Below are 20,413 nucleotides of genomic sequence, written 5' to 3'. Positions count from 1 at the left end.
TATTATATTATATTATTATATTATTATATATTATTATTATTATTATTATAATTTTATACTATGTTTATAAACTATATACCTGTAATGTCAGTGTTCCTAATACAGAATGGGTACTAAGTTGAGTAGTTTTTGCAATATTTTTAAGTCTTGCCATTGCTTCTTTAGCTTCAACTTTTGCAATATCGGTCACATGGTTATGTTCAGTAGTATGATCTACACTTAGTCCAGATGAATGTAATCGACCGCGACATTTCTTTGAATTATACTCTACGCACTTCCAAATAATTTTATTTTCGTTTTCTCTTTCTTTCTTGTATAAAAAAGAATTAAAATTCAGTAATTTTCCATTTTTTTGGTTTATTATATACTCAAATGCCATAATGTACAGATTATATTATATTATAGAGTTTCTGTTACGGTTGCAGATTACACACTAATATGTATACTGAACTTTATTTTCGTTTTATTACCTATGTTACTTTAATCTAATCTAATCATACCTACGACCGAATGAAAACCGGAACTGTGAGCCACATCGGCGACTACGGCGATATATTACTACCTGCGACATTTTTGTTTTGGCGACATTTTTATCGCGGCGTTTTTGCTGCGATCTTTTTAACACGACATTTTTACCGCGACATTTTGACGCGACACCAGGTTTATTAACTGTACTCTACTGAAAAATACATCTACAAGTTGTATATAGGTTTATTTATTGAGAATTTGAGATATTATTATTATATCAAAATAACCGATTTTTCAATAATAAAACTTTGATAAAATAAGTAGAACAGAGTATATATATTTCTATCAGTATCTGTATTTAAAAAAATATGTGTTAAAATTTAAAATGATATTTTTGAATCTATGGAAAAAAATGTTTGTACAAATTCTTGATTCTGGTATAGCTCTAGGTCAGGTAGTTTCCTTCTTTTCTCTTTAGATTCCAGAAACTTAGCATTTTAATGACAGCTATATTATAATAGTATACACTAGGTATACAGTCAACAAACAGGATAAGATCATTTCTATTTATCAGTACTAAAATTCGTCCAATATGGACTTTTATAGCAAATTACGGACCGATTGAAAAATATTTCTCGAAGGGCCGAGACTATCCAATCCAGCCCTGGACGTGTATAAGTATTTGATATTTCAATCACAGAACAATGCTATGAAATATATGAATACTTCTAAGCAATTGTATAAAAGTAGTATAAAATTTACCTATACAGTGTATGGTCGCCTAGCCTGTCTTTCATCAGGAGTACAGGACGAAAATTCAAAATATGTAGAAAATTAGAAATGTTGTAATATAGCTCCTTATTCCCACCCAACCTTCAATTTACAGTGACGATCGACGACTCCCGAAGAAGTTGATAGCATTGTTAAAATTACGTTTACTATTTTTGTACTACATCAGTACAACTATATCTATTCGTATAATTTATATTATCAATAGGTATATAATGTAAATAATTCCGACAAAATAGTTGTGAACATGTGACATGTTCTACATTCAATAAAATATTATTATTGTTTATTATATAGTATGGGATAAACTATACAAGAGTCGAAAGCTTAAAATAGTTTTATGTTCTTTATACATATATTATATACATAATAATTGACATTGGTACCTATCGGTCGTTATGAGAATGTATTAGTCAGTGGCAGTGTGGCACGATCACCCACCAGTGGGTAGCATTAAAATATCACTGGGGGGCACTAGTGCCCCGTACTTTGTATGTTAAAATATGCTTTGAATTATCAATTTAATGTATTATATTCATTGTATTCCTTTATTTTTAAGTGTGTTTATAAAACGGTTATATATATATTTTGAAATTATAATTGTAAGTCATGTACCTGTAGTTCTCACTGGTTATGTAAATTTTGAACACAAAATGTCTCTATGTTAATTTTATATTATTATAACTTATATAATTTTGTTTGAGATTTGCATATCAAATAAGTAGGTTATGTATTCTTACCACTAACATAATTGTATACATACATATTTGAAAATTACTCGTTCTTTATTTATTATTTAGTATCACAATAGTTATAAGTAATAGGTAAATAGTAATTTATCACTCATAAATGCTAATTATTGTTTTTATATTCTAAGTTGCACACAATAATAATAAGTAGGGCTCGGAACTTATTGAATTTGCATATTTTTATTGAATAGTCCAATAAGTTGCCAAGTAAGACAGAAATTTGTTTCAAGTTGTAACGAATTTAAATACATCAAATAAAAATTGCATATTTTTGCATATTTTGTGGTTTTAATGAAAACATGCATTTTTTCACAATAAATATATTTTTTTGCATATAACATGCTATATTTTAAGTACGACTTGAATATTTCTTATAATAGTTAATAAGAGTTTTCTGTGCACTATCGAAATCAATTATTATCGATAAACGTCAAATAAAGATAAGATATTTGAACAGAACATTCTGGTTTTTTTTTAAAAATAGTTTCCTATACGGCTCGTCATTACTTGCTGCTAGCTATATTGTACACATATCAGTCTCGTGTCTTGCGGTCTCGTGTGCGCGTCTTACGATCATAATATTTTATTTTTATTTTTGTTGTAAATTTTACTACATTTTGAATTTAATTTCGTTTCACAACAAAAATGCCTAAACAAATAACTAGTGTTTTAGTTAAAAAATATATTGCAGAATTTGGGTCAGATGTTTTTTCAGCAGACCAAAATGTATTGTTTTGTAACTTTTGTGAAACGAAAGTGAGCGTGGATAAAAGGTTTATTGTCACCCAACATCTTAAGACGGAAAAACATAAGCGGGCAGCTAAGCGCGTTGAAAATTTCACAAGTAAAATACTTACACAACCGTTTATAACGGACGCTACGAAAAAGTCTATATTCAATCGCGATCTATGTAAGGCTTTGTTGACAGCCAATATACCTTTGAATAAATTATCCAATCCATGTTTTAAAGAATTTCTATCGATGTACACTGGTAAAGAAATTCCTTGTGAATCAACGTTAAGAAAAGGTTATGTTAATGAAATTTATGAAAATACAATTCAAAAAATCAGGAGTTATGTTCAAAATAAATGTATTTGGGTGTCAATAGATGAGACAACGGATGTTACGGGCAGATATGTGGCAAATGTTGTAATTGGTGTTTTAAATGAAACTGAGCGTAATAAGATTTTTCTTTTACATTCTGAGGAGCTGGAAAAATGTAATCATTCCACAATTTGCAAATTATTTGACAGATCAATGCACTTACTTTGGCCGAACGGTGTTCAGCACGATAAAGTATTATTGTTCCTTAGTGACGCTGCCCCCTATATGGTTAAAGCTGGAGAAGCCATTAAATTATTTTATTCAAAAACTATACACATTACTTGTTTGGCCCATGCATTTCATAGGATCGCGGAAACTGTACGAGCAGGATATCCGAAAGTTGACAAACTTATCGCAAACGTGAAAAAGGTTTTCAGTAAAGCACCTTCTCGCATTCAATATTTTAAATCAATAGCTCCATCTCTATCCCTACCACCTGAACCAATTTTGACAAGATGGGGTACTTGGATAAAGGCCGCCAATTACTACTGTGAACATTTTGAGCAAATAAAATTAATCGTAAATTCTTTTGATGACAACGATGCAGTATCAATAAAAAATTCAAAAAAGTGTCTTTCTGATCAAAATATTGAAGCCCAACTTATATTTATTAAATCAAATTTTGAATTTTTACCCGATTTAATTACAAGACTTGAAAAACAAGAAATTCCACTGGTAGATTCCATTTCTATTGTCGAAGAAGCAAAAGAAAAATTAATTAAAATTAATGGAGAAATGGGGAAAACAATTAAAATTAAGATTGAGTCTGTTTTATCAAAAAATAAAGGCTATCAAGCAGTTTTAAAAATATCAGAGATTTTAAATGGAAAAGAAGACACAGATAGATTACCCGAAGATTGGAGTTTAAATGATCTCACATGTATGAAAAACTGTCCAATAACATCAGTTGACGTTGAACGTTCGTTTTCCGCGTACAAAAATTTACTCACTTCCAATCGACAATCGTTCAAATTCGAAAATATCAAAAAATCTTTAATTGTTCAATGCAATTTCCAAGGTAAAATAATATACAACACTAAACAGTAAAAATAGGTACTTAAAGAACATTGTTTTAATTTTTCAGAGCCAGAAAACTCAAGAAAAAATGTTTCCGAAGAAAACTCAAACTGAAACTTTTGACTATGTTTAGTGTATAAACGTATGAATACTAATTTTTATTCACATTTGTATTATTTATATTATTAATTACTATTTATTAAATTACATTTAAAATAAAAATAATAATTTAATTACATATTTCAGTGCATATTTGAGTGCATTAAATTTTTTTGTGCATATTTTCGTGCATTTTTGGTAATATTTTAATGCATTTTTGCATGCATATTTTCATGATTTTCAATGCAACAACTTCCGAGCCCTAATAATAAGTAAAGCACCTACTTGACCAATGTGGACTTGATGAGGGGAATGTCTTCCAATCCACTTTATTTACTTGTAAAAAATTACGTTGGTAAATTTATTTCGAGTAATATTAAACTGTCTTTAAGCTCCTTTATTGAATACAGACTAATATTTATATTTTAATTCTAATTACATTTATTTCCTAGTGGAATGATTCATATTTAATATTTGTAAGGTATTATTTAAGAATGACAATTATTTAGTTAATATCATATTTAAAAAAATATGAACAATCTATAGGTATGTACTATATATTGTTATATATTACATACTGAGGTGCCATTTCAGTTGTAAATAGTGATTTTACAAATACAAAGGCCTTTTTTCCATATGATTTTATTATACAAATAGTTGCCATTAATAACATAATATAATAATTAATACAGACAAGCAAATTAGAAGAAATCACTATTTTTTTTTTTCTGTGTTCTTGGTGACTATTTTTAATCTCAAAAACTAGTGGAGCGTTTATATGTTTTCAATACAAAGTTATATCTACCATAAAGCTTATAATATACATCTGTATATAGGTGATAGACAGGCCACAATTAATTTAAAATTGTGTACAGTTATGATTTATCACACATATAATGAATAAACAATTTAAATATATGCATTATAGTAGGTATATAGACTTATGTTTAAGTTGGATTTTTCTTTTATCAATATATGTGATTTGGTTTTAAGAATCTCCAAATGTTTTGTTCCATTTACAGCCTTGTAGATATTCAGTGGCATCCGTAGAGATAGAATAATTTGGTTTATTCAATTTGAAATAAATCTCTTTACAATTTAAATAATAAAACTAAATTAAATATTTAAATTGACGTATAGGTAATCAAAATTAAAATATGCTATAATATTAAATTATTATATAAATACGTTAGACAAATATACAAGTAACGAGCGTACAAATTGTTTAAACGTTTATTAGTTACTAGCCCGTGCTATATAGTTTTAGTTATTACCACGAACTAAGATTATCAATTTTTGCAAATTTTTTTATAAACTAATCTACTAATTTCATAAAATTTATCAAAACATAATATTATTTGAATTCGTCATGAAATATATTTTAAATACACTTTCTTGAATTTTTCAATATCTAGGTACATTTTTTATAAATTGATTAATTTTATTAAAATTTGAAAAAATACTTTTAGCATTTTTAACCTAAGTATTAAATTATTGTTATATTATTCCTTCGATTTCTTACTGATTAAAATATTTTTTTATGGTTTTATTTGAATAATGGATATTCTTATGAAGTTATGAACTAGGTACTGTTAATAATATAAATAAAATACAAAATTTATAATTTGACATATTTCAAAAAACCAGATCAGTTTTTAATTATTATTTCAACTGCAATTTAAAAAAAAATTTATCTTTTCAAAATAATAATATTTGTTCAGTGTTGATTTGCTTTTCTAAAGTGAGTTCCATTTCCCCGGGGCTTAACATTAATGTGGGACACTGGTTGTACTGCCTTTGCGCCGGCCATGATAACTATTAAGACAGGTTAGGTACCTGCTTAATTAATTTAATATTTTATTTTTAAATAAATTTAATTTAAAATAATATTTTGTGTTTAACCGATTGAATATTGTGAAATTCTCTATTACAATGTATTACATTCGTACAAAACACTCATACTTGATCATAACGATCGTATAATATAGTAATATAACGGGTGTTACGACCGTAGTTGTTTAGCATTGTCATTTTCGATATAATGGTGGCTAGTGTTAGGGTCTTGTAGGTATGTAAACTAACCCTGTTTTATTTTTGACTCCCATTTCTGCTAATTTGCATGTTATGGTAAAATCTAAAAATTATATTAGATAGGTAGGTACCTAAATTGACTTTGGAAATTGGAATGCTGATTCATAACTCTGTCAAATTAATATAGCCTATATTTATTGTACAATAAAATATTGGAGATTTTATTAGGTACTTCATTCATGGCATAAAAAAAATTTAGGAACTTGGTTTAATAAATTGTAGCTTATGCACAAAATAATTGGTTAAAGCGCTTATTTGGATTTATGTATTTAAATCAAGAAGATGTATCTGATTGTTTTTTTACTTGTTTAATGTCAGATATTTCAGACAGCAATGCCATACTAATGTTATACTCACAATATTCTGATTATTTATTAAAAATTTATATAAAAGAAATTTCAAATACCAATAGACTTTTTTTTTTAAATTCGGTGTTACCATAATGTTAGTATTGACTATTGAGTTCCTACTATAATATAAATGATTACAATAAAATAAAGTATCATAATAAAATAATGAATAAAAATGAAAATTAATTTTATTTAAATAAGTACTTAAGTAAATTATTTATTTACTAATAAATATGTAAATTAATTGTATATTAAAATAAAATAAAATTACAATTATATTATAATGCATAATAATTATTAAACTATTATAATTTCAATGAGATTATTGTTAATGTTATTTTTAATATTATTATTTTTATAGAAACATTCAACATATTACTATATATAGTTAAATTCTATAATACTTATATTTTGTTTCAAAAATATGGTTATTGGTTACTACCTAATCTAACTGAAACGGTAAACATTTCCTGATGGACGAAGTTGGCAAGTATGGCACAGGTAGCGCGCGTGGTCAACTATACGGATGCCAGTACATTTTGTCAGTCGCCAATTCACTTTTTGTTTGCAACTGTCCTTCACCTCAGCAACACCATAGCCAGACACACAGAATCCACATTAACCTGTAGCTGTAGTGCTGTACATAAAAGTCTTGTGAGTATATTATACTGTATTACATAGGTATACATACATTTTTAGAATATCTTGGTAGTCTTGCATGTCTTAGATTATTATTATTTTATTTAGCCATAGATTTATTGTTTTAATTATTATTGTCGACCGCATATGCCGACTCCACGTTATGACTAGGAGGGAGCTTTTCTTTGTATTTTAATTTCAATATTTCTTAAAATAAAGATTTTAACTCAAACTCCCACATTTTACATATTTTTTTTGTCTCGTATTTATATTTAATAAAAATAAATAAATGTTTTATTATCCTATGTTTTTTCAACACTTGCTATTCATTATTATAAATTAAATACACGTGCCACAACATTCAACAATCACTTGTAGACTCTATAGGTACACACCCAAAATATTTAACTTGGTCGTATTACTTGTGTTTTAGTTACACGTTTTGATACCTATAACGCTTTGCCCTCGTGGCTCGTGCCTGCATTTCAAACTAATAACCTACATAATCTTAAATTAAAATTTGACGGATACGTCAACTTATAGTGAGGTACTTACATATTACCACCAAACGATCGCATACGATTATCATTTTACGTCTCTTCCTTTTAAGACCTCATATCGAATATGGAATTTACCTTAACACATTTTATTCTTTAAAGGCCGCTCTAACGTTAATAAATGGTTGCAAGACAAAGTACCTGTTACACAATTTTCATATTTTCTTATACATTTTTTTTTATCACATTATATCAATCATTAATATTTCAACAGCATGACCTTGGATTGAAATACAATTTTTGAGAGTTAATATGGAGTATTTAAATATATAATTTCAGACAACTTGAGTTGCTATTAACAAAAAAGTAGATTGTATTACTATAATATCGAGTGTTATAATTTTGAAATTTGTCTATAAATATATATTTAGGCACTCCCTATAAATTCCCGAAACCTCATTTCAATCTAATGTAATATACCATGAACATACTGTATATTATAATATTCCATAAGTCCGTATATTCACTTTTCATTTTATTTAAAAATCATTTAAAACGAATTAATCACTTGTCCAAAATAAATTATTTAATCGCAGTAAAAATAAGTATTTACTAATACAGTCGAACCCTATTTATTAAATTATAACCTATAATTCGTGTTGTTATGAATAAATATATATATATTATATCGTTAGTAAAAATGAACATGTTATTCTGTGTGGTCTAAATAGGAATTTGTTTGTAGAGAGGTATGCTATTATAATCCCATTAACCTTCTTGGCTACGGATCTGTCCATTGTAAGTGTACGACACAATACGGTTTATTTCAATTCAAAAACTAAAATAAAATGCGAAATTTCACTTCTAACAGTATTTATATGCTCCGTCCATCTTCAATTTCTGGTTTGGGTTATGGTCGACGTTTTAGTAATGCTTACCTGCTGTCCGATATTGTTGAAAAAATGTACCTTATCCTCTTTTTCATTTCAAAAGAACCCTTAATCCCATGAGCAATAGTACATTTTTTCATTATAAATGATCGGTGGGTGAATTATCGGCGCTGGATCTCATGTGTACGTTACTGTAATACTAAAGGAGAACTACCTGCTATTGTAGTGGTCCATTCAAATAGTTATAACAATAAACTGTAATGCCCAGTTGTAGAATCCTAAGAATCCAGATCTCTCACATTTCGTTCACTAGCTAAATAGGGCGCATGTAAACTACATCACAATAGTACCTTTTTTTAGTGACTCTTTGGCCCGTTTAACATGGACGCGTATCATATGCGTCATTCCGACGAAGACGCATTTTCCTTGCCAGTATGGGGTTTGGTAAGTTCCCACACAAAACATAGCAGGTAAGCGAGTACATATGTAAGTTCCCACACGAAAAAAAATACACTTGTACGTAAGTTCCCACACTAAAAAAATTTCGGCCGTACGTAAGTTCCCAAGCGGAAAAAGTTAAGTTATTAAGACTTAGGAATGACAACTTAAAATTTGTTTTGTTTTTGTTTAGATAAAAAAATCCAATTCATTTTTTTTAGGTATAAAATAATAATAATAGGTAATAGTAAAAAACTCAAATTTTATTTGGTTTATTGCGAAAGCTCAAACACTTTACATAGTCATAGTGTCATACTGTGTATAATTATTTTTGAGTTATAAAAGTTATATAAGTTATTTGTCAGTCCTAAGTCTGAATAAAGTGGGAAGGAAGTTTGTGTTTGGCAAGGCTGAGCATTAACGAATTAAAAGTTAAGATTATAAGCAATTTATATAAACATGTGTCTGAAATTTTTATTTTTAAAATAAAAAAATTTTAAGTTTAAATTAAGTTAAGTTACTTTTCTTTGCCCAGCCTTGGTGTTTAGTATAATTTTTTTTCGTGTAGGAACTTACGTACAAGTGTATTTTTTTTTGTGTGGGAACTTACGTACAAGTGTATTTTTTTTCGTGTGGGACCTTACGTACGGATATACAGGGGTAATTTTTACCTGCTATATCTCGTGTGGGAACTTACATTCGCTCGCCAGTATGGCCTCTTAAGAGGACATCTCAAGGTAACGTGTAGACATACAACGCTCAAGACAGAGCGTTATAAGCCATGTACTCACTATAAAGCCGCCGTCGCCGCAATCCGTAATTATCTACGTTTTTCTTATAAGATATACTTTACGCGTTCAAAGAATATGGGTTAATGAGTGATTATATTGTAAAAATACCTATGGATAAAATTGTAGAGGATAATCATATCTGGTTCCGTAAAAAGTCCGATTTTTAATATCTGTAAAACTTCGTGTAAAATTTCATATTTAATCATTCCCGTTTTTCTTTTCCTTTTTTCGAGAGTTATTTTTAGGACTTAAAATTTAAAAATCGAAAATTGGGCTCCTTACAGAATCAAATATGAATCTCTTCTAACATTTTATTCTCAAGTATGCTTACAATAAAACCACTCAGTAACCTATATTCTTATTTGAACGAGCAAACGTGTTTTTAAAGGACATTTTACGCGTACCTACATATTATTTTGATGAGTCGAAATCTTAATCAATGTTAACTAAAAACCTGTATGATACGCGTCCAAGTGAAACGGCCCTTAGTTGCTAATTGCACCAGATAAGAACAGCTAACATTTGGTCCATGTAAACTCCGCCAGTAAACAAACCAAATAACAATATAAAATTAGTATATGATTATAAAAAATATACATCTATCATAATTTTTATAATAATAATCGTCCACATTTAAATACATTTTTTCGGTACGTCGTACGTGTTGATGCAAAAAAAATATACAAACTGTAAAGATGTTAATAGTAATATTATCTAAACATATTATACAAATTGTAATAATGTATATAACATCAACAAATCATTAATAATATTAAATAATTGTTATAAACATCTAATATGAATACTAGTATGTTGTGGTATAATACTTTGAACTGTGAATTAAAATATTGTGATACAATTTGTAAAAATAATCTTTTCACTCTAATATAATTTCTATAGGTTTTATTGTAAAATTAATTAGTTCCAAAAATTAGCAGGTCGTTATTTATCTCTAATTTAATTGAAGAACGACTTTCAAAATATACTATTATACTCTAAAATCAAATTAAATAACTATTAAAAATTAAGTTAACACAAAATGATAATGATCCTGAAACTATCATTTGTAAAAAATGTTAGCTATTTATTAAATATAAAGTAGAAAAGTAGATAATGATAATGATCCTCAAACTATCATTTGTAAAAAATGTTAGCTATTTATTAAATATAAAGTAGAAAAGTAGATAATAGATATTTGCAGTTAGCTGTAACGAAATAACCAGCACATAATATTTCGTATATTGTGTTATCTGTTATGATGGATTCGGGGACTAATACTTATATAGTTTTGCGAATCTATCTCTGATTTAATTTATATCTGAAATATTTTTGTGAATCGATATTGGAATAATATAAATATATAAATTGAAAAACAATTACGTCCCCAATCCAAGCGTCTACTTTCGAAGAAAGTGTGCAGACGCAAAATCGTCTAAATATTTTTTTAGTATTTACATGCATCAAATCATCATTACCTTTTTCTAGTGACTCATTTTCATTTCTTCTTTAATTTAAAATTACCTAAAGTTAAAAAGAGTGTATGTGAAGTAAATTCTTATTAGCTTTTGTCATTATTTAGAGCTATTATTATTAAATTTAATTACTAATGGCACAGCCATGTTATAAAAAGCACATGCACACAATTTAGCCACTAAATACGATGATTGATGACTACAATATTTTTAAACTGCAATTTGTTTAGGTATTATTTAAAACTTTTTTTATAAAAGTCAATACTGCAATTCGTGTTTTATTGTGAGGTTCAAGATTAAATCATATTTTAATGTTTAAACGTATGATAAAAATACAGTTTCTTATTTGAATGTTAATCAATATTGATCTAGTTATGAACACTGTCCAGGTATATTGTAGGTATGATAATAGTGCTAGACCTATATTAATTTGTCTTTCCTATAATCTATATAGTCTGGCCAGTTTAAATAAAAACAATTTAAAAATATAATGTAAATACCTATTTAAAAATCTGTTTATTTTTCAATATTTACCAAGTAACACATTGCTGTAAAATATTATAGCCCAATAAAGCTGGATTCATAGCCACGTCTTGTGTACTGTCGTGTTGATCTAATCGCAATTGTGATTGGACGATACTGTTTTGGTATCATGTAATATCCAAGTTGTAAACGTGTATAACAAAGAAAAGTTACACTTATACAGCTCAACTTTTAAACCAATATGGTTACTAGTTGTAAACATAATTACTACCCCTAGCAGCATGGCACGGTTACGACGTGTTGCTGTAAATCCGGCTTAACGGTGAAAGTATTTTCTAAATATATTATAATATGAAAATCTAATTTAACATATTTCAATATAGCCCTTAGATCATATAGAAGTGAAGCAACAACAACAATATAGCGGGCAAATATACATAATTGTTAATTGAGAGAAAGGGAGTGTTATTTCTGCGCTTGTGTTATTATACTAGTGGCGTGAAAACAAAGATATAAAAAGAAATGGAGGAGGTATCCGCGATAATATATGCAAAGTCGGCAACGAAAATGGTCTTCCTGCCCATTTTGTATGCAGTTATTATTTATTTCCAAAGTGATGTAACGGATACTAGTTCAGGAATCATAGACCAGCCTGGAAATTTAATACTCAGTCATTATGATTTTATCATAGTTGGCGGTGGATCAGCAGGTAAAAATAATACATTATTTGTTATCATATAAAATTATAATACAACATGCGTTATGCTCACATAATATTTTTTTTTATCACGGTATCGTGTTGATCATTTCTTCAAATTTAAATACCTATATTTAATATGAAATAAAAATGCAACAAAAATTACTCAGGTGCGGTTCTGGCAAATAGATTGACCGAAAATGAAAATTGGAGTGTACTACTAATAGAAGCTGGTGGACATGAAACCATACTATCAGGTGTGCCTTTGTTGGCTGACCACCAGCAACTATCTGCGATTGATTGGCAATATAAAACTGAACCTCAAAACACAGCGTGTTTGGGTGAGTACCTAATACTTATGTACCTACCTAAAATAAATAAATGTAGTCAAACATGATGTTAAGAATTGATACATTCTAAATTTCTAAAATTAATATAATATCTTGGTCTTACAATAATTATCAGTCGGAAACATACGCAAGGAGAGTGCCGGTGTCGACATTTTATATATGACAAGGGCATAATATAAAACTTAAATTCCATACAAGTATAAAATATATAAGTATTTATGAGTAAATTTTTATAGGCATATCCAAAATCCCTTAATTCCAATTTTTAAAACTTATATTTCAAATATTTATAATAACTCAAAAAGTAGTAAAGAATAAAATAAAAAAAAATAAAAAGAGGGAATTATAAATAATTAAATTGATTGGGGGAAAAATATAAAATAAATATAAGTATTAATATATAAATAAGGCGCTTGAAAATATTTACAATTTGCCTTCAATTAAGTAATCTCAATTAATATAAAACGTGCCGTCCTGAATTCTGTTTCTCTCACACCCAAGGGCAAAATATTTCATTTCTACATACAATGGGCGTGTAGTTATGACTATTTTTATTCATAATCCCTAATTTATTACAATTATTTTCTTGATTCTTTGACAAATTAAATATAGTAATAATTAGTTATTAGGTACCTTATTGTATTACCATGATGAAATATATATACTGTTGATCCCGTGCATTTCGTAGCCAGTTAAATGTACTAAATTTATATGACTCAAAAATTGTTCAATTCGTTATTTAATAATCGGTGAATGGTGTTCAAAACTTATCTTAACTTTTCCGTTACTGAATAAAAATTCTGATTTGCAGAAGTATAATATTATCAGGTAGGCAATCTACCTGCGGTAGATCGCGGACCTTGTGTTGTTTGTGTATGATTTAATTCTAAAGTTTTTAAGTTATACCAAGTTTCCATTTTTACTTAATTCCACTAACGGTGAGTTAATTAATCAATTAATACAAAATCCTTCATTATGCTATAGCAGTATATTTTTATACATTTAAATATATAGCTGAATTACCCGGCGTTGACCGGAAAAAATAGTGATTTATACTGTAAGTGATAGCCGCTTTCTTTCGTCGAATTTTTCATTTTGATAATGCTAATACCATGTGCAGATCACAACTATCTCTGTCTGATGTATATCAAAATTTAGCTTACGCATGTGCATTAAAATAAAATATACGACAAAAGAAAGCAGTGAATACAACATATAATATCTAAATTGAAATAGACTAACAACTAATAAAACTCATACTTCGCATTTTATACTAAATTTTTATTGTTTTATATTCGATGAATGGCCTAAATTAATTTTCCTTTTCATTGTGATAAATTCTTACGCATGTCAGAATATATCGGTCAGTCGGTTCGTCCTTAGTAGCCGTTAGCCGCGGAATGCATTCACCGCGCACAACGCCCGTTAATTTTTACTAATTGAATATGTACAATAACAAATAGTTAATGTATTCTATTATAATAAATGGTTTGTTTGAACTCGTGGCAACGACTTAAAACGATTAACTATAATTTATGGCAACGATTTATAAACAAAAATTTCTATCTGTATTGTATGAAAATTTATAACTCCTTTGTTTATTAAGTTAGACAGTTAGAGAATCGATCAAAAGCATAATTCTTCTACGCAATGAGCTCTTTAATTTAAAAAAAAAAAATCATAACGATCGGTTCAGTAGTTACATATCACTCATAGGTTTTCATTTTCACATTTATATATAAAGATATATTAATGTTGTATATTTATAAAACAGTTGCATATTTACATGGGATGGGGATAGATACCCCTTGGTTTCTTATTTATTATATATTTATAATATTGTGATTTCGATGTTAAGTGAACTACTCTCTTCTCTTATGGAAATTAAATGATTGCTAACTTATAATATCCCTCTTTAACAAAATCCTGCCTAAATACGCCACTGATGAATAAATATATGGTTTGGGGTGGTGTTGTCCTACGCTCAATTGCAGATGAAACGCTCCGAGTGTGTACATACCATCCGGTGTTGATAGCACCTGGATGGTTGACACCTGGGTTTCTAACAACAAATCCTTGCCACACATGCCTTACGTGTTCAAAATCAATCGTTTCCCCCTACAAACAGCTAATGGCCATAATTGCCGAGCTTTTGATCATAAAAAAAAATAAATAAATAAATAAAATGCAGTCATTTTAATTATTATTATGTATACAGTGAAACCTCTAAATACCGGACACTCTCGGTCGCTTAAATGTCGTCCGCTATTTGGAGGTGTCCGCTATTAAGAGTGGAAATATAGTGAATACACATTTCACCGTTCCCGAAATTCCATCCGTTAAAGGAGGTTTCACTGTATATGTTTTTTATATTTGTGATATCACCTTATGTCGTGTAGACCAGGAAGACAACAACCTATAAGCTGTTATTATTATTATTATATTATGTTTACGTTATCAGCGTATGTCGACCGATTACGAATACAACGTAGACTATTTTTAATATTTTTTATTATTTTAAATCTTGTGATTTTAATAGCAGTTAGTCTATCTATCACCATCCACCAAGTTTGGAGCGTGCAGTATGTTATAATATAGACATTATATTTAAATGTTGTCATCGTTTCTTTTTCTTAATTAACATCCTGACGAACAAATAATGAATGTAACCACTAAATCGCCAAGTTAACAACTCTTAATTGTATATCTCAATGTTTTTCTTGCGTACTAAAAATTCAATGCTGGGCATTATCGAGTTAAGAAGTTAAAGTTATGTTAAAAATGTTATTGAATTTTAACTTTTTAACTTAACTAGTTATAATTAGATTCTCAGTAACTTGACTATAAATTTTTTTAACGTGAAATCATCGAATTAATATAGTCATATAGTCTATAAATTAGTTTTAGGTTTGTAAAAAATAAAGTAGGCTAGCGTTGTAAAAAAATTAACTGTTTATTCAATAAAAAGTTTAAAAAAATTATATCAACTTTTATTGATGCATATTAACTTAACACGGCTAAAAAAAATCTTAACATTCCCAGTCTTGCAAACATTATATATATACAGGGTGATTCTTTTAAGTGGGTACACTAATTATCTCGAAAAGTATTTACTTTTTTCAAAATATTTTTTTGCATGGTTTCAAGTTGTTAAAAAACCAACGTTTTTATTAAAAAATTATATTTTTAAATATTTTTTATCCTTATTATTTTTTAAGTTTTTTACTTTTTTGAATGACAACATAGAGTTTTAATTTCATATTCCAAAGCATAATATTTTTCTAAGTATTTCGATTCATAATAATCGAATTTAGGACGAGTAGTTTATGAGTTATATGTATTTAAAGTTTAGACAAACGGAGTAGTGGACAAATATTTTGCGGGGTAACCCCGTACCACTCCACTCTGCCAATCTAAACTTTAAATACCTATAACTCATAAACTACTAGCTCCAAATTCGATTTTTATATATCAAAATACTTAGAAAAATATTCTGCTTTGGAATATGAAATTAAAACTCTATGTTGTCTTTCAAAAAAGTAAAAAACTTAAAAAATGATAAGGATAAAAAATATTTAAAAATATAATTTTTTAATAAAAACGTTGGGTTTTTAAGAACTTGAAACCATGTAAAAAAATATTTTGAAAAAAGTCAATACTTTTTGAGATAATTAGTGTACCCACTTAAAAGAATCACTCTGTATATATCACGGAAAGAAAGAAATAGTTTCCATCACCTACTATGGGAGTTAATTGATATTCCATTTAAACATACAAAACTAAATTTAATAATAATATTTTTATATTATTTAAAAATTTCACTGTTATTGTATAATGCCACAATGTAAAAGTATACACAAGACAGTAACGCACGTCATCACTGCCGACGACGAAACAATTATATTTTTGTAGTATTACAGTAGACGTAAGAGTAGGGGGGTTGTAAAGAAGTGTGTGTGTGTGCAACGCAAACAACGCTCGTCGCTATGTAACAATATTCGACAAATTATATACTTCTAATAACCAGTATAATGAAAAAAAAAAAATGTGATTCTCTAACAGTGTAATAGTTTAATTTTATTTCAATAAGTTAATAAAGAACGTTTTATAGTAATTTATAAAATTATTTCACTATTATGACACCCCCCACCATAATTTCAATAATTAATTTTTTTAGACGTTTCTCTTTTGATAGCTCATTTGCACACCTAGTGGCTAGTACTTGCGTTAGAAAAAGAAATCATTAAAAATTTGTTCAGTAGAACTTCAGATATAAGATATAAATGTCATTAGAAATCGCCTCATGTGTTAATAATATGTAAAGATTATTTATGTTTGACTTTTTTTCATTATCTGTGATCTATAATGTTTATTACCTTCTTCTTCATTCATAGTTTGAATACGACACAAATATTAACATTTTTAAGTATCCTGGTAGTTTCTTCGCTATATTTCTTAAATATGAAATGTGCTATTATGATATTAATACCTACATCGAATCTGGTTTAAGTTTTATCATACAAAAACAGTCTCTGTTATTTTAACTTTGAATGAAATTTACATTTTTCCTAATCTATTTCTACTAGATATTCCTTAAGTTAAAAGTTAAAATGTAACAAATTCCTATAAACGTAATATTGTACATACATGCATATATACATATTTTATTTGTAAAACTGATTTTTAATATATTTTATTGTATTTCAGCTATGAATGATAAAAGGTGTAATTGGCCTCGGGGTAAAGTTCTAGGTGGGTCCAGCGTATTAAACAATATGTTGTATGCCCGTGGAAACCCAACTGACTATGATAACTGGTTGAAACAAGGTAATTCCGGTTGGGGCTATAATGACGTGCTTCGTTATTTTAAAAAATCGGAAGATAACAAAAACTCGTCCTTAACATGTACCCCGTACCATTCGGCTGGTGGATATCTGACGGTGTCAGAAGCGCCATATAAAACGCCATTAGCCGAAGCATTCATCTCGGCCGGACTAGAAATGGGATACGATGTACACGACATTAATGGCCACCGGCAAATGGGTTTTATGATACCACAAGGAACGATCAGAAATGGTTCGAGGTGCAGTACGGCGAAGGCATTCTTGAGACCAGCCAGGCTGCGAAAAAATCTGCATGTCACGCTCAACACGATTGTCACGCGCATAAAAATTGATCCTATAACAAACATCACGTCCGGCGTCGAAATGGTGAAAAATAACACAAAGTATTACGTTCGTGTGCACAAAGAGGTGCTTCTGTCAGCGGGCCCTATCAATTCTCCTCAGCTACTTATGCTATCGGGCATAGGTCCTGAAAAACATCTTGCAGAAATGGGTATACCCATTATTTCCAGTTTAGACGTCGGAAAAAATCTACAAGACCACATCGGACTTGGTGGTCTAACATTTTTGATTAACAAAGAGGTGATATATATTAATTAAAAATAATAAAAATATTTTAATTACTCTTTCTGTACAGATTTACTGCTATAAATTAGAATTTACCATATATAAAAATAAATAAATAAATATCATAATATAATATCATAACCTAACCTATTGTACAGGTATCACTAACGCATAAGAGAACGGAAAACCTCGACTCGATATTCAGATATGCGTCGAAGGGCGAAGGGCCATTAACAGTCATGGGTGGTGTAGAAGGAATGGCATTTATCAATTCAAAAAGGGGCAATCTATCAAAAGACCAACCAGACATCGGGTTGCACATCGTATCCGGTTCCACTGTTTCTGGTAATGGTGGATTCAAAACGTGGAAAGCTCACGGGCTAAGAGAAACATTTTACAAATCGATGTATAAATCGATTCTTAACAAAGACGTTTGGTCCGCTATACCTGTAAGTAAAATGCCTTATTCAAATATCAGGTTTAGTAATAAATAATGGGCAAATTAATGATATTTTCTAACTCAAGTATTTTTTCCAATTGAATTAAGTCAAATTGATTAAAAATATTAATACATAAATCAATTTTAAATTAAGCTAACCAATACTATTATTTTAACCTAACTTCAATTTAGGTATAAGTTTTTAAGAAAAACAATTCTAATTAGACATTAAAAAAAAAAAAAAAAAATGATTTTATAGATCTTTAATATCATAGCTGAAAATATGTCCACTTGTTTTTAATTAATAGTAGTCTAAATTTGAAATGAGAACAATATTTAAATTCCAATAATATTATCTGCCAAATTTAAGACGTCTAAGCCCCAATACTCACCTTCTCATCTACTCCTGTGGTTATAATCAACATTTTGTAACATAATATGTCTGTAGATATTGTTAAGGCCCAAGAGTCGAGGTGAAATCCTGTTGAGAAGCACCGACCCATTCGAGCATCCCATAATCTTGCCCAATTACCTGATGGTCAGAGAGGACGTGGACACATTGGTGAGGGGCATCAGGTTTGTAATAGCTATGGCCCAGACCACGGCTTTCCGCCAGTACGATAGCCGTCTGCACGACGTACCGTTCCCCAGCTGTAAATCCGTGCCATTGCACACCGACGCCTACTGGGAGTGTATGATCCGGCACTACACCGTGTCCACATACAACCAGGTGGGTACCGCCAAGATGGGTCCCGAAGGTGACAAGACCGCCGTGGTTGACCCACAGCTCCAGGTGTACGGTGTCTATGGACTCCGGGTGGTGGACGCGTCCGTCATGCCCACGCTTGTTGCCGCCAGCACCAACGCGCCGGTCCTAATGATCGCTGAGAAGGCAGCGGATATGATCAAGGACACGTGGCATGAAGAGAAACCAGAGCGTTTTATTAGTAATAAGTACCCAACGTACGCGAAGATATTAAACGAAAAATAATTTTCAATCATTTTTTTTAAACCCTAATATTTTTTTAGTAATTTAAGAATATGTCAGCCCAATATTTTTTTTATTTCTCTGACCGACGCACATATACGAAGTAACACTACGTATTCGTTAGTGATCTAAGATTACAATTTCTATTACAAAAGTTATTGAGAATAATTTTATTTTCTATTTTTTATAATGTCAAAAGTACAAACATTTTTTTTTTATTTTAATTGAAAAAACAATTCAATATAAAACCCGTAATATTTCAAACACAAAAATATTATCCTGAATAATTTTTGTAACTGGTAATTCAATTTTTTATGAATGTGCTATGTGGCGAGAAAGAAATTAAATATTGCACTGAAATCCTTTTAATATAACCATAATTTTTTTATTTCTTATTTTATTAGGTAATCATTTTACTTACTATTATTTATAACATAATATACAGTATGTTTAATATATTATGTAGTTATTATTCAATTTTTAATTTTTTAAAAACCTTTTTGCTGTAATAATTAAATAAAATATAAACATTATAATTATTAAAATAATATATCTACTTACTTAATGAATAATGCTTGAATAGTTTTGTTGATGGTAGAAAATTAAATTTAGTATTAAGTATATAATAATTTGATAATATGTACAAACATA

The 20,413-nt window shown here is 28.9% G+C and overlaps 2 protein-coding genes across 2 annotated transcripts; both read left to right on the top strand.

Annotated features, from left to right (window-relative positions):
- Positions 1–2,165: 2,165 nt before the first annotated feature.
- On the top strand, positions 2,166–4,470 carry LOC149059444 (uncharacterized). The gene is made up of 2 exons (XM_089217175.1): positions 2,166–4,128; positions 4,195–4,470. Exons 1-2 carry the CDS (start codon positions 2,652–2,654, stop codon positions 4,239–4,241), a joined length of 1,524 nt encoding a protein of 507 aa, XP_089073301.1. The 5' UTR covers positions 2,166–2,651; the 3' UTR covers positions 4,242–4,470.
- Positions 4,471–7,137: 2,667 nt separating this feature from the next.
- LOC149059443 (glucose dehydrogenase [FAD, quinone]-like) lies at positions 7,138–20,123 on the top strand. Its single transcript, XM_089217174.1, has 6 exons — positions 7,138–7,321; positions 12,261–12,586; positions 12,745–12,915; positions 17,632–18,350; positions 18,494–18,784; positions 19,223–20,123. Exons 2-6 carry the CDS (start codon positions 12,400–12,402, stop codon positions 19,763–19,765), a joined length of 1,911 nt encoding a protein of 636 aa, XP_089073300.1. The 5' UTR covers positions 7,138–7,321; positions 12,261–12,399; the 3' UTR covers positions 19,766–20,123.
- Positions 20,124–20,413: the final 290 nt, after the last annotated feature.

The sequence above is a fragment of the Diuraphis noxia genome, unplaced genomic scaffold, assembly GCF_037042655.1.
Source record: "Diuraphis noxia isolate RWA-SAM2 unplaced genomic scaffold, SU_Dnox_SAM2 contig0001, whole genome shotgun sequence".
Taxonomy (NCBI): domain Eukaryota; kingdom Metazoa; phylum Arthropoda; class Insecta; order Hemiptera; family Aphididae; genus Diuraphis; species Diuraphis noxia.
The sequence above is the reverse complement of the archived record's forward strand: the minus strand, read 5'-3'. Positions and strand labels throughout refer to the sequence as shown.

What these genes read in the sequence shown, in the direction of transcription:
- LOC149059444 (XM_089217175.1), top strand. Translation starts at nt 2,652, where the DNA reads ATGCCTAAACAAATAACTAGTGTTTTAGTTAAAAAATATATTGCAGAA. An exon ending in TGTTCAATGCAATTTCCAAG is followed by an intron (nt 4,129 to 4,194) that starts GTAAAATAATAT and finishes TTAATTTTTCAG; the next exon opens with AGCCAGAAAACTCAAGAAAA.
- LOC149059443 (XM_089217174.1), top strand. Translation starts at nt 12,400, where the DNA reads ATGGAGGAGGTATCCGCGATAATATATGCAAAGTCGGCAACGAAAATG. An exon ending in AGTTGGCGGTGGATCAGCAG is followed by an intron (nt 12,587 to 12,744) that starts GTAAAAATAATA and finishes AAAATTACTCAG; the next exon opens with GTGCGGTTCTGGCAAATAGA. An exon ending in ACGTTTGGTCCGCTATACCT is followed by an intron (nt 18,785 to 19,222) that starts GTAAGTAAAATG and finishes ATATGTCTGTAG; the next exon opens with ATATTGTTAAGGCCCAAGAG.